Source organism: Pseudophryne corroboree, chromosome 8, assembly GCF_028390025.1.
Source record: "Pseudophryne corroboree isolate aPseCor3 chromosome 8, aPseCor3.hap2, whole genome shotgun sequence".
Taxonomy (NCBI): Eukaryota; Metazoa; Chordata; class Amphibia; order Anura; family Myobatrachidae; genus Pseudophryne; species Pseudophryne corroboree.
Window position 1 is genome coordinate 20,787,225 of NC_086451.1, and position 14,569 is coordinate 20,801,793.

A 14,569-nucleotide genomic window follows, 5' to 3' on the forward strand; every position below is an offset into this window, starting at 1 on the left:
TGAGGAACTCTGACTGAGACTGGTCTCCCTTAATCACTGACTATGACAGTCTCTCTTCTTCAGTGACTCTCTCATCACTGACTAGAACAGTCTCTCTTCCTCAGTGACTCTCTCATCACTGACTAGAACAGTCTCTCTTCCTCAGTGACTCTCTCATCACTGACTAGAACAGTCTCTCTTCCTCAGTGACTCTCTCATCACTGCCTAGAACAGTCACTCTTCCTCAGTGACTCTCTTAACACTGCCTACAACAGTCTCTCTTCCTCAGTAACTCTCTCATCACTGCTTAGAACAGTCTCTCTTCCTCAGTGCCTCTCTCATCACTGCTTAGAACAGTCTCTCTTCCTCAGTGACTCTCTCATCGATGCTTAGAACAGTCTCTCTTCCTCAGTGACTCTCTCATCACTGCCTAGAACAGTCTCTCTTCCTCAGTGACTCTCTCATCACTGCTTAGAACAGTCTCTCTTCCTCAGTGACTCTCTCATCACTGCTTAGAACAGTCTCTCTTCCTCAGTGCCTCTCTCATCACTGCTTAGAACAGTCTCTCTTCCTCAGTGACTCTCTCATCACTGCTTAGAACAGTCTCTCTTCCTCAGTGCCTCTCTCATCACTGCTTAGAACAGTCTCTCTTCCTCAATGACTCTCAACACTGCTTAGAACAGTCTCTCTTCCTCAGTGACTCTCTCACCACTGCCTAGGACAGTCTCTCTTCCTCAATGACTCTCAACACTGCTTAGAACAGTCTCTCTTCCTCAGTTACTCTCTCACCACTGTCTAGAACAGTCTCTCTTCCTCAGTGACTCTCTCACCACTGCTTAGAACAGTCTCTCTTCCTCAGTGACTCTCTCACCACTGCCTAGAACAGTCTCTCTTCCTCAGTGAATCTCTCTGATCACTACCTAGGACAGTCTCTCTTCCTCAGTGACTCTCTCTCTTCACTGCCTAGAACAGTCTCTCTTCCTCAGTGAATCTCTCTGATCACTGCTTAGAACAGTCTCTCTTCCTCAGTGACTCTCTCACCACTGCTTAGAACAGTCTCCCTGCCTCAGTGACTCTCTCACCACTGCTTAGAACAGTCTCTCTTCCTCAGTGACTCTCTCACCACTGCTTAGAACAGTCTCTCTTCCTCAGTGAATCTCTCTGATCACTACCTAGAACAGTCTCTCTTCCTCAGTGACTCTCTCTGATCACTACCTAGGACAGTCTCTCTTCCTCAGTGACTCTCTCACCACTGCTTAGAACAGTATGTCTTCCTCAGTGACTCTCACCATTGCTTAGAACAGTCTCTCTTCCTCAGTGAATCTCTCTGATCACTACCTAGAACAGTCTCTCTTCCTCAGTGACTCTCTCTGATCACTACCTAGGACAGTCTCTCTTCCTCAGTGACTCTCTCACCACTGCTTAGAACAGTATGTCTTCCTCAGTGACTCTCACCATTGCTTAGAACAGTCTCTCTTCCTCAGTGACTCTCTCACCATTGCTTAGAACAGTCTCTCTTCCTCAGTGACTCTCTCAACACTGCTTAGAACAGTCTCTCTTCCTCAGTGACTCTCTCTCACCACTGCCTAGAACAGTCTCTCTTCCTCAACCACTCTCTCATACCTGCTTAGATCGATCTCTCTCCATCAGTCACTCTCCGGAGTCATGCAAATCACGACATCTGGCACCACAATGGAGGGGTCTCATGATGCCCACCTTTTGTGATGTGTCTCAGTCAGTTTGGTATCTTTTCGTTACTTTCTCTCTAACAGTCTAGAAAAGTCTCTCATCGGTAGTCTCATCTTTCTCCAGAACAGTGTTTTGGTATTCTTTGGTCTTGTCACATTCTAGAGTGGTCTCTCTAGCTTTAATTTTTCTAAATAACCTCAAACATACCATCCGTAAACATATTCTAGAACACTCTCTCTCCAATCTAGAACAGTATTATGTTCTAGAACAGACCTGCTCCAATCTAGAACAGCATCATGTTTTAGAACAGTCTCTCGCCAATCTAGAACAGCATCACATTCTAGATCAGTCTCTCTCCAATCTAGAACAGCATCATATTCTAGAACAGTCTCTCTCTCTCTCTCTCTCTCTCTCTCTAATCTAGAACAGCATCACAATCTAGAGCAGTCTATCTAATCTAGAACAGCATCCCATTCTAGAACAGTCTCTCTAATCTAGAACAACATCCCATGCTAGAACAGTCTCTATAATCTAGAACAGTATCATGTTCTAGCACAGACTCGCTCCAATCTAGAACAGTGTCACGTTCTAGAGCAGACTCGCTACAATCTTGAACAGCATCATGTTCTAGAACAGTCTCTCTAAGCTAGAACAGAGCGGCCCTCCAACTGCTGTGTAACTATACATTCCAGCATGCCATGCTAGTTTTAGCAAAACTGTGGTAGGTCATGCTGGGATGTGTAGTTCCACAGCAGTCGGAGTGCTGCACATAGCTTACCCTGGTTGTAGAACATGCTGTCGCCTTTCTTTTTCCCCCTGCAGAATATCATCTGGTTATACTGCTTACAGGCTGTCTATCCATCCCTCAGCCTCTCATTATCCATCCCTCAGCCTCTCATTATCTCCCACAATCTCTTTTCGGCCTTAAGACTCATTTATAAGTCTCTCTCCATGATCCTGTAAACTGATGCGGCATGGAACGTCGACATTCAGAATCAATGATCAGAATGTCAACACGCAAGACAGTATTCTGACATTCACAAATGCGAAAATATCAACATGTTCATTATGCTGACATTTAACTTGCCGACACCACAATGTCAACATACAGTTTTTAAAATATTTTAGCCTAGCACTGTCTACATTTTGGTGTTGACATGTTAAATGTCGATATTATTGAACATGTCGATATTTTAATCATGTCTACATTTGTGGAAGTCAACATTTTTCCTGTTGACCTTCTGTCCATGTCGGCATTCAGAACCTGACGACATGCTGACAGGATCCCCCTTTAATCGGCTTTCTTGATCATTTGATCTCTCTAAAAAACCCACGGGCATTCTCTCTAGCATCCATCCTCCTCCTTTTCCCTCCAGAGGAGTAACTCCATCAGGCAGTCTCACCCATCGCTAGCTCGGACAGTCAGAGTGACAAGATGTGTGTCCTAGGTACCTCTAGCGGAATCACTTGCTCTCGGGGAGGCTCTTCTCAGGAGGCTTGCTCTCTCCATTCTGCCGCTCGTTGTTTTTCTGGGACAGGCGCGTAGACATTGTGGCGGCTGTAGCCACTGCCTTGAAGCTCCTTTTGCGCTTTTGCACATTCTGCTCAGGGTGGAAGAGGATGATGTAAACCTTGGGGACATAAAGCATTCCCAGGGAGACAGAAGCACTCAAGCTCATCGAAACTGTCAACGTGGTGGTCTGGATATAGATCTAAGTGAATGAGGTAAAATTAGAAAGTCGCCTCCGCTGAAAGTGGAACGATGATGAGTAACTGTGTGATGACTCCAACCAATGGACGGACAGTGGATGAGAACTTGATGGACCATGAAGGTGCTGGTAATGATCTCCCAAATATAGGGCAAGGTGAAATGGCCAACAGTCTAATGGATCAACTCATTCTTGGCCAAAATAACAGTGACCAGGATGAGCCAACAATGGATCATACAACTGACATGATGTTATATGGTGAGGAGGACAAACAATGACGGCCAAGCAATTCACCTTCTCAGCAGACTGTGCGGTGCCAAAGAAGATGGGAACAAACGCCAGCCAGACGATACAAGTTGTGTACATGGTAAATCCGATTGGTTTCGCCTCATTGAAGTTTTCAGGCACCCCCCGGGCCTTTACCGCATAGACAGTACAGGTAACCATCAGCAAGATGGAGTACATTAAGCAGCTGACCAGAGACAAATCAGACATGTCACATTTCAATACCCCTCTGGCTAGCTCAGGGTTGGGCGTTCGTTGCTCCTCGTAGTCAATCACGCTGTGCGGGGGCAATATCGCCAACCAAACGGCCGTCCCCACCAGCTGCACAGAGATGAGGCTAAAGGTGATGGCCAGCTGGGAGCCGGGGCTAATGAAACGAGGCGGAGTCACTGAGCGCTTCCCCTGTTCAAATATACGATAGATCCTGTTGGTTTTGGTCAGAAGGGCAGCATAGGAAATACACATGCCTAGGCCCAGGAACAGTCGCCGGAGGGCACAGACAGCCACGCCGGGCTCTGCCATCATCAGGAAGGTAATTGCGTACATCAGAAAGATTCCTGTGAGAAGGACGTAGCTCAGCTCTCGCCCAGATGCCCGCACAATGGGCGTATCGTTAAAGCGTACCAATGTACCCACCACAAACAGGGTACTGAGGATGCCCAAAATGGACAAGAAGAGAGGCAGGACGGCCCAAGCGGAATGCCACTCCAGTTTCACGATCGGCGTCGGACGGCAGGCCGTTCGGTTCAGATTGGGCCGCATATCAAAGGGGCAAGCCTGGCAGTTGAAGTCGTCCAGCTGGAATTGGTACCCGTCGCACAGCTCGCAGTGCCAGCAGCAGGCGACACCCTTCACCATTTTTTTCCGCTCCCCGGGGTTGCAAGGAAGGCTGCAGACAGACGATGGGATGTCCTGCTGGCCACCGTACCATTGCATCTCCTCAATCTGTCATAGGGAAATGAAAGATAAAGGAACATCTTCACCTGATGTCAAAATAATAACTGTACCCTCTTCTTGCCCCCCTTCCTTCTTTCCTCCCTCCTCCCTCGTTATCTACCTTACCCCTCCCGTTTTCACGTTTCTCTTACATTTTGCAGCCCATTTATCTGTGAGTTTTAGCTATTTGAAACTTGTTGTGTATGGTGAATGGTGCTCCAGCCAATCAGCTACTGTCATGTGTTAGAAAGATGACAGGTGGGAGCTGGTTGGCTGGAGCACCATCTGTGCAATATTTAACCACTCACACAATTATGATTGGAGGTAATACTCCATATAATAAAAATATTGCACGCCACAAGGGTGTGCAATGGTTAAGGGGGCGTAGCCCCTCGCGACGGTGTGAAGAGCGCCCGCAGGGCGCGATGAATACCTAGTTTATCATATGCAACGAGATTTAAATAGCTAAAAGTCGGCTAAAACTCATTGCTAAATGGGCCCCTTTATTTCACGTGTTGAAGTGTTATCATTGACTTTTACAGCCTCATACCTCAGTGTTACACAATTTCCAATCCGCACCTCAGTGTTACACAATTTCCAATCTCCTTATATACCCATTGTAATTTAGCTATAAACTAAACATGTTCGTATCTATTCCCATATATTCATTTATTAACAGTCTTATATAGCGCAGCATATTTCGTTGCGTTTTACAACTGGAACAACAGTAATAGAACAAAACTGGGTAATAACAGACATAGAGGTAGGAGGGCCCTGCTCGCAAGCTTACAATCCATAGGTATTCATTTTGTTATTTTTTTGTGTGTATTCTATTTGGTATGCTATTGGTGCATTACTTGTTCTGTCAGGGAATGGAACACTTGGCATACAGGTACACTGGCACGGCTAACAGAATAGCTCTTACATTCAGCCGCAGGTATTCTGTCCATTGTCCGATCACTCTGTAGGATGGAGCAGTGGTATTGGTCATCTGATACTGGAAAATGTCATACCGTCCCGGTGCATCTCCATTTTCGTTGAACATAACAGGAGTTCCGGCACTTCCTGGGCAGGCAGAAATATGAGAATAGCGTTCACAGGGGCTAAATCAATCATTAGATGTCAGACACTATGGGGTCAATTCAATCGGAAGCGAGTTTGTAAAACTCACATACTGTACATCGCAGCAAAGCACGTGCCTGCGAAATGCAAGATTCATTTGGAAATGCCAATTCGCAGGACTCACGGTGAGGTTGTGAGACTTTTCTACAAGTCTGGAATTGAATTGCAACTGCAATTTACTGTGAAAACGGATGTCACAAGCCAACTCGCTCCTAATTCGATTTCCCTCTATGTACTATGTATCCTCTCTCACTGGTTCATAACGAACATTTTCCTCACAACGACAAGAGTTCTCTTCTAAAGCTGGGATACAAACTTTCTCCTATGGTCCTGATACAAGCCATTTTCCTACGGGCAGTGGTCGAAGTTTGCTGGTATGCGGTGGTATACTTTGATTTGCACTGCCACCTGCATTACAATGAGTCACACTGCCTGCCGGAGAAAACACAGACGGCCGGAGGAGGAAGAGGGCAGGTGAGAGACGGTGTCTCCGGAGATAAGGGGAGCTTTCCAGTGTATACAGCCAACCCTAGTCATATACCAGTTCAGCATTGCAGCACACTGGGCTCCACCAACATGGAAAACGCCTTCTTCCTCTCACCCTCTTTCTCTTCCCACCACCTTCTCCCCGTCACCCTCTGCCTCTCCCTGCCACCCACTGCTTGTCACCTTCTCACCCCATCACCCACTGCCATTTGGCATATTGTGAACCTGGGGTGGGCCTATGTATGTGTTTTTTCTTCAACCGGTGCCTATGTGTGTGATTTTGTTCCTGTGGGTGTTATTATTTTCCTGCGGAGGCCTATGTGTGTGGTTTTTTTTCCATGCAAAGCCTTTTTATTTTATTATTTTCCTGCGGGGGCCTATGTGTGTGTGTGTTTTTTCCCTGTGGGTGCCTATATATGTGGGTGGTTGTCCTGTTGGTGCCTGTGCATGGTTTTTCCTATCAGTACAAGGTTTAGATAATACCTAAGTTTAGTTAAAGATAAGAAGGAACAGTTCATACAAATTGAAAGGTACACACCATAACTTAGAATCCCATTAAATTTTTCATACCTCTACTTAAAAACTCCCACTTCGACCACTGCCTGTGGGCCTGGCATACTATAATGAATGTTGGTTTGTAGCACCAACCTTCTGTGGCACATCTACAGAAGAACGCATTGAGAGGTGCCATTCACAAAAGTGTACTGGAGCATCGGGAATATTGAGCAAGCCATATTCTTACCATTAAAGTTAACTCTGCGTATGTACTGCAGGAGCAGCCGTCCGTCCATAGGATCCATACTATCACAGACCCCAATGCTTCCAGGGCAAAGGTCAATGTGCATATTGTGTAATGCATGAGCCATCGAATACACTGCGTCAATGACGAACTGGACTTTTCCCTCTTGCTCGTAAACAGATTCTCTGCTAATTCTCTCCTCCCCTGCAACGATAGTTACATCCATCACACCCTTATATACAGTACATGGCGCACAGTCACAGACACATCCTCCGAGTACCTGCACATTGTAACCAGTAGACTCCAAAGCATTGCCCAAATACAGAGACTTGTCGTGCCGACGTGTCAACTTGGTACACATCGCCCAGTGTGTACCCGGCTTAACGTGTAGATGTGATTGCAACACAAATGACTATGCATCACCTTAATTGCGTGGGCACAATTCCGGAGACTGCACACTGGGGCAGATGTATTAACCCCTTCAGTGATGGGTTTTTAATTTAAAAACACACCCTGGGGGGGTGGGTGTTATTAAATTGAAATAGGAGCGGGGGGGCGGGGGGAGGTGAAGGGGGGGCGAGTGAGGGGGCAGCGTGAGGTAATAGGCCCCAGCGCTGATTACCGGCTGCCTTGCGGCGCCAGGAATCAGCATAAGCCATTTTACAGCTAAGCCAGCCCCCCCGGCCAATAGGAGTCCGGGGGCGGGCTAAACTCCATAATGGAGTATGCCGATTCCCAGGCTGTCCCCGGGGAATCAGTCAGTAGTATGCCCGGAAATCTTCCGGGATTGCCATTGAAGGGGTTAAGCCTGGAGAAGTGATAATGCAATGATCAAGCAGTGATAAATGCAAGGTGATAACGCACCAGCCAATCAGCTCCAATATGTAAATGAACAGTTAGGAGCTGATTGGCCAATGCATTATCACCTTGCACTTATCACTGCTTTATCATTTCTCCAGGCTTAATACATCTGCCCCACACAGTGCAACCACTAGTGCCCAGTACATTGTAATTGACCCCTGTAACCACCAGACTCTATGGCAGCATTCTTCAACATACCGGTGCACTTTCTCCTGGCCTCCTCCGGTTGGGCTGCGGTTCTGGTCAGTTTGCACTTAAAATCGTCTTCCCAGAATTCTGCAAACCAGATGTTGCGCCGGTTGTTCTCCAATGTCCGGCTAATAAAATACTGGTCGAAACCTAAAAATGACAAAACAAAACACAAAAGAGCCACTAGTGACTTATCCGAGGATAGTGTGCCTGACCAGCAGCGAGGTCACCATAGGGCTGTCCACTTACCGTCAATAGATGCCCTCTTTGGCAGGATAGTTACAGCTCCCTCTGCCACTTCTTCCTGCCCCAAGACAGGGGAGGTTTTGGAACCCCAGCTGTCCGAGCCCACCCACAAGAAGTGACCTGTATGATTGGCTCGTTGCGCCGCTTCTAGAACACGCCTACCAGGACAAAGAATAAAGTATATTAGCCAATGGCATAGCTCAAGACAACGTTGTATAGAACAAATTCACTTTTAGTCAAGCTATAGGTAGAAGCAAGGTGACAGCGTATTGGCTGGTGGTCCGGGAATGCAGACGGGTGGGCAAATACATTGAACGGATGGAGTGCCTGCGTGATATGGACTTGAGCGTTCTCTCACTTGATGTCGTCTTCGTTGGCAAAGATAATGATTCCGCGGGCATTGGGTGTCTCCAGCAGCCTTCTTATCACCTTATCAAACTCCCCGGGACGTGGTTCGCGCGGTATCTTGATAGACTGAGCAATACACACCCCTCCTGCAGGACGAGACAGACGTATTTCACACATGTGATGCAATTTTAAATCCTGGGGTAAATTTATCAAAGCTTGGTGAGAGAGATCAGGAACCAACCAATCAATCAATCAATCAATCAATCAGCTTGTGTCTGTCAGTGTACAGGTTGTGTTTGAAAAATGTCAGGAGGTGATTGGTTGGTACTTTATTGGTCTTGATTGGTTGGTACTTTATCTTGGTTGGTACTTTATTGGTCTTGATTGGTTGGTACTTTATCTTGGTTGGTACTTTATTGGTCTTGATTGGTTGGTACTTTATCTTGGTTGGTACTTTATTGGTCTTGATCGGTTGGTACTTTATCTTGGTTGGTACTTTATTGGTCTTGATCGGTTGGTACTTTATCTTGGTTGGTACTTTATTGGTCTTGATTGGTTGGTACTTTATCTTGGTTGGTACTTTATTGGTCTTGATTGGTTGGTACTTTATCTTGGTTGGTACTTTATTGGTCTTGGTTGGTTGGTACTTTATATATTTCTACGTTATCTCTCTTCAAGCTTTGATAAACATCCCCCCATAGTGTTTTCTTTAACGGACACAAAAGAAATGAACTATAAAAATAAAGAGTGGAATGATAGGTTCCAGCAGACAAAGGGGGACATTTACTAAGCAGTGATAAGAGAGGACAAGTGAGCCAGTGGAGAAGTTGCCCATGGCAACCAATCAGCACTGAAGTAACATCTATAATTTGCATGCTATACAATTATACAGAGCTGCTGATTGGTTGATAGGGCAACTTCTCCACTGGCTCGCTTCTCCGCTCTTATCACTGCTTAGTAAATGTCTGGAAAGGAAGTTGGCAAGCAGACGCTCGGCTAAACTTGTGGTGTGATCTACGGAAGGAACCCACCAGCTTCACGCGAGATCTGTACGAAAGCCTCCACTCCACTCTCCCCGTAGTTGCCTTCCGACGCCAGTGTTGACACATAATTCCAGCCAAGCGCCTTAACGATATCCACCATGGCCTGCGCTTGGTACGAGTCCGGCGGCACCACCCGCGAGAAGAAGTCGTACCGGTTATTGTCGCTGAGCTCCGGCGCGGTGGAGGCGTAACTTACTTGGGGGATCTGAAAGAAATGCAACGGCTGATACTCAGGCACATCCAACAACTCACAGACAGGCTATGAAAGTCAGCGCACTTGTCTATACGATGAGACCTTGCTGCGTTGTCTAGCGTGACCCCAAGGGGGAGATTTATCAAATCTTGGAGAGTGATAAAGTGGAGAGAGATAAAGTACCAGCCAATCAGCTCCTAATTGCCGTGTTAAAGGCTGTGTTTGAAAAATGACAGGGAGTAGCTGATTGGTTGGTTCTTTTTCTCTCCACTTTATCTTTCTCCGAGCTTTGATAAATCTCACCCTACGTAAGGCCCAAATGTATTAAGTCTTAAAATGTGATAAAGTGGAGAATGATAAACTACCAACAAATCAGCTCCTGTCATTTTTCAAACACATCCTGTAACATAACAGTTAGGAATCTGATTGGCTGCTACTTTATCTCTCTTTATCACCCCCCACTTTATCACTTTTTAAGGCTTAATAGTACATTTGGGCCTATGTATCACAAGCGTTTCTCAGCCAGCGTACAGAAAGAGCGTTCCCGGTAAAAGCTGAAATGACAAACGTTCAGTGTCTGTGTCACATTGAGTAGTTGTGTTCTGTAGTCGGAAGCACGAACATAATCCCCAGTTCAGCACACTGCGGGTGGGTGTCATGACCCCCCACCCTCTGTAATCTCTAGCGCAGCGTGCTGCCAGCGTATCCTGACAGAAGCATTACACGTTTAATTCGATTACCACGAGCATCTGTACTCTAAATCATTAGATCTCTATTTTGACACACATACAGTAGATGATCTATAGTCCAGTCACAGGAGGCGCAGTCCCTAGTCAGATATTACATGGACTTATGATGTCTAGTCGGACACACTGGGAGCATCTCTTGTCTGGAACAGCATAACCGCATATACAGGCTGCCATAGTGTCATTATATCTAGTGTCAGAACATACAGCGACTCTCTGCCGTCTGAACACGGCGGAACCGTTGCTTGTCTGACACATCTTGTTTAACACAGTACAGCAGCGTGTAGTCTGACATGTAACTCATTTTACTTTATTCGTATTCTGATATGATATAACGTAACCTCCGCTAGGCTGACAAAGTGCAACCAGCAATCTGACATGTACAGAATGCAGGGGGAGATTTATTAAGCCTGGTGAAGTGATAAAGTGGAAGGTGCACCGGCCAATCAGCTCCTAACTTCCATGTTACAGGCTGAGTTTGAAAATGACAGTTAGGATCTGATTGGCTGGTGCGTTATCACCTTCCACTTTATCACTTCACCAGGCTTAATACATCTGCCCCGCAATCTCCTATGTGCCGACACTGGGCTCTCCTGTCCTCAGACACACTGCAGACAAAGGGGGTCATTCCGAGTTGTTCGCTCGCAAGCTGCTTTTAGCAGCTTTGCACCAGCTAAGCCGCCGCCTACTGGGAGTGAATCTTAGCTTCTCAAAATTGCGAACGAAAGATTAGCAGAATTGCGAATAGACACTTCTTAGCAGTTTCTGAGTAGCTCCAGACTTACTCGGCATCTGCGATCAGTTCAGTGCTTGTCGTTCCTGGTTTGACGTCACAAACACACCCAGCGTTCGCCCAGACACTCCTCCGTTTCTCCAGCCACTCCCGCGTTTTTCCCAGAAACGGTAAAGTTTTTTCACACACACCCATAAAACGGCCAGTTTCCGCCCAGAAACACCCACTTCCTGTCAATCACACTCCGATCACCAGAACGAAGAAAAAAACTCGTAATGCCGTGAGTAAAATACCTAACTGCATAGCAAATTTACTTGGCGCAGTCGCACTGCGGACATTGCGCATGCGCATTAGCGACTAATCGCTCCGTTGCGAGAAAAAAATAACGAGCGAACAACTCGGAATGACCCCCAATCCTAGAATGACAAAGAGGAACCGACTCTGTTCTAGAGGAGAGTGTAATAATTTCTAGCACAGCGCCCAAGTATAGCGGTAATGCACGATGAGCCCCCCCAGCCCCCACATGCAACATCATGGCCGCAGCAATTATGAAGAAGGTGCCATATTACTGCCTTGACCCAGGGGACAATAATCCTAGCTTTGGCCCTGCGGCTTTGCTCTATACCAGGCCTGGCCAACCTGCGGCACTCCAGCTGTTGTGAAACTACACATCCCAGCATGCCCTGCCACAGTTTTAGCACTCCCTAGTAGCAAAACTGTGGCAGGGCATGCTGGGTGATGTAGTTTCACAACAGCTGAAGAGCCGCAGGTTGGCCAGGCCTGCTCTATACCATGGGGGACATTTACTAAAACTTTTTGGTGTTTTTATGTGGATGCGTGATGTACTAAAAGTCAAACTACCTTCACTGAAGCTGTACAGCGCCTATGGCTACCTGCGCCATCTTTCTGAATATATCATCTGAGAATGGAAGCAGGTGGTGCTCGGCACAGACTGGGGTCTATATACTGTAGGGTGTCGGGCACAGGATATCTTATGACACAGGGGCCTGCGTAACCGCATACCCTGCCCCAGGGACGGGCTGGCCCACAGGTGCACATGGGTTGACCACCCAGAGGCCCCCACTATTTGCGGACCCCATCCCCTCCTCTACGGGTCAGGTTCCAGACTGCACCCAAATTATATCTTGTTAATCCACTAGAGGCTCAGTAACCTGGTGGAGTAGGATCACAGATGAACTGAGGTGCTTTGTTCATTTCCATGGAAACCGAACCAATCCAAATGGGCAACCCTGACACACCGCTGTACTCAGGTCAGCTAGAACCTGGCTGAGCCCAGGTACTTTTCAAGGGGTGTGGCCTAATCACAGGAGGTGTGGCCATGGACCCTTAGAGAAAAATACTGATTTTTATTTTACTTTTAAGCACATCCCTGGCCACACTGCAGCCCAGCACACAGCAGCATGTTCTGGGCTGAGGAGAAAGCTGCACCTACTGCTGCCAGGTAAGGGGACAAGGACCTAGGCCCGGGTAAATAGTACTTCCCCCCCCCCCCCCCCCACCCCATCTCTTGGCTCCCCTGCCTGTTCTTTATAAAGGGGCACCGTTCGTGCAGACTGACTATGTCGTCTCTAATGTTCGGCCAAGCCCCTCAGTTGTGGTTGACCACACTCCCTCTGGTAGCTGGCCACACCCCAATCAACGCTACATTCCCCGTTCGGCCCATAAATGTCCTAATCCGACGTGGCCCTGCCCCAATTACAGACATGCCACTGCGGATCTGTATTATATTGTTTCATTCTTAATACAGTAACTCAGTGATGGCCAGCCTGACACAATCCAGGGATATGTACAAAGTAAAACACAAGTATGGAACATACAGCACCTATCTCTTGTGGGGATAAGATTATATATATTAAAGGAAACTTATGGTCTGATTACGTTACAGTGAAGAGCACGCCAGTTAGTGTAGAGTATATAAAATGCAAACATATACAGCCCAGTAACCCATGAATATACATGTGAGACATGTGAGGGAGCTATATTATTTGTGGGGCGTGAGAGGCAGGTATGGTATGTGGTTGTTTTTTAAAATATAAAATGACAACGAATTACCCTTCATATCAAGAATGACCAAACATTTCCAAAACGACCACTTCACTCATACCAAAACGCATCTCTGTGTCCGCCCCTCCCCAACCCATCCACTTGTGTTCCCAGCCATCTTCACTATCAGTGCCCACATGCAGAGCCGGCCCTTACCAATATGATGCCCTAAACAAGATTTTGGCTGGTGCCCCCTAGCACCACCGCTAGTTCCGCCTCTGACCCTGCACCCCTTTCCCAGCACCATCACCCCCCCACCCATGGCAGTCCTTTTTTTTCCCCCTCCCCTCTGTAATTTAAATAAGAACAGAGGGCGCACAGCCCAAAAAGGTATGTGTTTTTGCTGGCAAGGGGCATGGCCACACAATAGTAACCCCAATTCAACTTATGCCTCACAGTAGTGCAACTTTATTCACAATTTATAATACGATAGTGTCCCTTATTCACGTTACATCACACAGTAGTACCACTTTACCTTATATACGTTACTCCTCACAGTAGTGCCCCTCATTCACATAACGTCATACTTTATTCTCATTACACCACACCATATTGCTCTTATTCACATTACACCACACCATATTGCTCTTATTCACATTACACCACACCATATTGCTCTTTATTCACATTACACCACGCCATATTGCTCTTTATTCACATTACATCACACCATATTGCTCTTTATTCACATTTCACCACACCATATTACTCCTTATTCTCATTACACCACACCATATTACTCTTTATTCACATTATACCACACCATATTGATCCTTATTCACATTACACCACACCATATTGCTCCTTATTCACATTACACCACACCATATTGCTCTTTATTCACATTATACCACACCATATTACTCTTTATTCACATTACACCACACCATATTGCTCTTTATTCACATTATACCACACCATATTACTCTTTATTCACATTACACCACACCATATTGCTCTTTATTCACATTATACCACACCATATTGCTCTTTATTCACATTATACCACACCATATTACTCCTTATTCTCATTACACCACACCATATTGCTCTTTATTCACATTACACCACACCATATTGCTCTTTATTCACATTACATCACACCATATAGCTCCTTATTCACATTACACCACACCATATTGCTCTTTATTCACATTACATCACATCATATTGCTCCTTATTCACATTACACCACACCATA

General features: G+C 46.3%; 1 protein-coding gene across 1 annotated transcript in view; it reads right to left on the bottom strand.

The window, feature by feature from the left end:
• Window positions 1-3,131: 3,131 nt before the first annotated feature.
• LOC134948180 (metabotropic glutamate receptor 6-like) overlaps window positions 3,132-14,569 on the bottom strand; it is a 156,515-nt gene continuing 145,077 nt past the window's right edge. The window contains exons 2-9 of the mRNA XM_063936007.1: window positions 9,621-9,837; window positions 8,600-8,735; window positions 8,245-8,399; window positions 8,005-8,145; window positions 6,949-7,149; window positions 5,524-5,663; window positions 3,672-4,607; window positions 3,132-3,380 (exon numbers count right to left, since the gene is read on the bottom strand). Of these exons, the coding sequence (XP_063792077.1) occupies window positions 3,132-3,380; window positions 3,672-4,607; window positions 5,524-5,663; window positions 6,949-7,149; window positions 8,005-8,145; window positions 8,245-8,399; window positions 8,600-8,735; window positions 9,621-9,837 (2,175 nt within the window). The remainder of the gene's footprint in view (window positions 3,381-3,671; window positions 4,608-5,523; window positions 5,664-6,948; window positions 7,150-8,004; window positions 8,146-8,244; window positions 8,400-8,599; window positions 8,736-9,620; window positions 9,838-14,569) is intronic.